Genomic DNA, 1,818 nt, shown 5'->3' on the forward strand with positions numbered 1-1,818 from the left:
TGCGTAAATTTAATCTTTGGAAGTCTTTATAGGTAAATAAGATTATTTAAGAGCTTTTATGCTAAATAAAATTGAGTTATATGTATGTAAATGCCCAAATGTAAAAATTAGAAGTTAGATGTTATCCCTGTAAATACATAGGAATTGGGTGTGCTTTTTGTAAATACAGCCTAAAAATAATACATTTTTTTAGTCATGCTGTACGTCCACCGAACTACCGCCAGGAGGCTTCACCGCCCGTCTCTCTTTCAACACCCGCCTCACCATTGCCATCTCATTCCACCTTCTCCCATCTCCATATATATTCGACAAATGTATGTATCTCCCGCCATGGCTTGGCTCAAGCTCGATTAACCATCTGCTGATTTCTTCGCCAAGCTCCATCTCACCATGGATCCTACAAGCTCCAGCCAGCGCTCCCCACACTCCCGGATGCGGCTCAATCGGCATCCTCCCGATGAAATCCAAAGCCTCTTCAATTAAACCAGCACGCCCCAACAAATCCACCATGCACCCATAATGCTCCTCTTCAGGGACGATGCCGTAAACCCTAGTCATTTCGTCGAACACCATTCGGCCTTCTTCGACTAGACCGTTGTGGCTACAAGCGCTGAGCAAATCAATGAATGTTATGTTGTTGGGTGATACTCCGGCGAGCGTCATTTTGTAGAAGAGCGTTAGGACCTGTCTTCCGGCACCGTTCATGGCGAGACCCGTGATTATCGAGTTCCAGGTATAGATGTTTCGTTCTGGCATTGTGTTGAAGATATGTATGGCTTCTTTTATTCCGCCGCATTTTCCGTACATGTCGACCAAGGCGGAGCCGATAATGACGGTTATGTTGATGCCTAGGGTTTCTATGTAGCGGTGGACAGATCGGCCATGTTCCAATGCTCGGAGTTGAGAGCAAGCCGATATAGTGCTTACAAGCAGAGGCTCGTTCGGCTGGACGCTTTGCCGAGCCATCTTATGAAAGATGGCTAGCGCCGTCTTGGTGAGGCCGGCCTGTACGAAGCCGGAAATCAACGAGCTCCATGAGGCAGAGTTTCGGACAGTCATTTCGTCGAACAGATGGCGTGCTTCCAGTGTTCGCCCGGCCCTCGCGTAGCCGGCCAGCATTGCGTTATAAGTTACGAGATTACGGCTCGGGGCGCGATTGAAGAGTGACCGCGCTACGTCAATTGCTCCGATGTTGGAGTAACCGGTGATCAGGGCCGTCCAGGTGACGACGTCGGCGGATTCAATGTGTTCTTCGAAAACCCTCTGGGCTGACGGCATGTCAAGCAGAGTTGAATACATAGTGATGGTGTTATTGGTGATGAAGATGTCCCTTTCGAGGCCGAGCTTTGTTGAGTGACAGTGGAGGGAAGTACCGGGGTTGGGGAGACGAAGGGAGGAGCAGGACCGGAGGAGGAATGGGAGAGTGAGGTGGTTAGGGGAGAGGCCGGAGCGAAGCATTTGGGCGTAGAGGTGGAGGGATTGGATGGGTTGGGGACTGTGTGAGAAAGCGCGGATCATGGTGTTGTAGGAGAAGATTGTGGGTGATGGAAGGGAGCTGAAGAGGGAGCCAGCGTGCTTCAGGTCTCTGGAAAAGGGGATTGCAGCGGCGGCAAGGAGGCGGGAGGTGGCAAACGTGTCGGTGGTCCGGCCGGTGACTATGAGGTGAGCGTGGGTGGCTTTGATCTCGGAGGAACAAATAAAGGCGGTGAGGGAGATGGAGAGGTTGGGGTGAAGGAGGAGCGCTAGTTTCTTCGCCAGCATTCCTCCGGTTCTTGTACGAAGACCAGGACCTCCCTGTGGGGAGAAAAAAAAAAAAAA

General features: G+C 50.9%; 1 protein-coding gene across 1 annotated transcript; it reads right to left on the minus strand.

The window, feature by feature from the left end:
- Nucleotides 1–189: 189 nt before the first annotated feature.
- On the minus strand, nucleotides 190–1,761 carry LOC110025297 (pentatricopeptide repeat-containing protein At5g66520-like). The gene has a single exon (XM_020725713.1). It carries the CDS (start codon nucleotides 1,759–1,761, stop codon nucleotides 190–192), a length of 1,572 nt encoding a protein of 523 aa, XP_020581372.1.
- Between the last annotated feature and the right edge of the window lie 57 nt (nucleotides 1,762–1,818).

This window comes from Phalaenopsis equestris, unplaced genomic scaffold (assembly GCF_001263595.1).
Source record: "Phalaenopsis equestris unplaced genomic scaffold, ASM126359v1 Scaffold000297, whole genome shotgun sequence".
Lineage (NCBI taxonomy): Eukaryota > Viridiplantae > Streptophyta > Magnoliopsida > Asparagales > Orchidaceae > Phalaenopsis > Phalaenopsis equestris.

Coding starts and splice junctions, on each gene's coding strand:
- LOC110025297 (XM_020725713.1), bottom strand. CDS start 1,761: ATGCTGGCGAAGAAACTAGCGCTCCTCCTTCACCCCAACCTCTCCATC.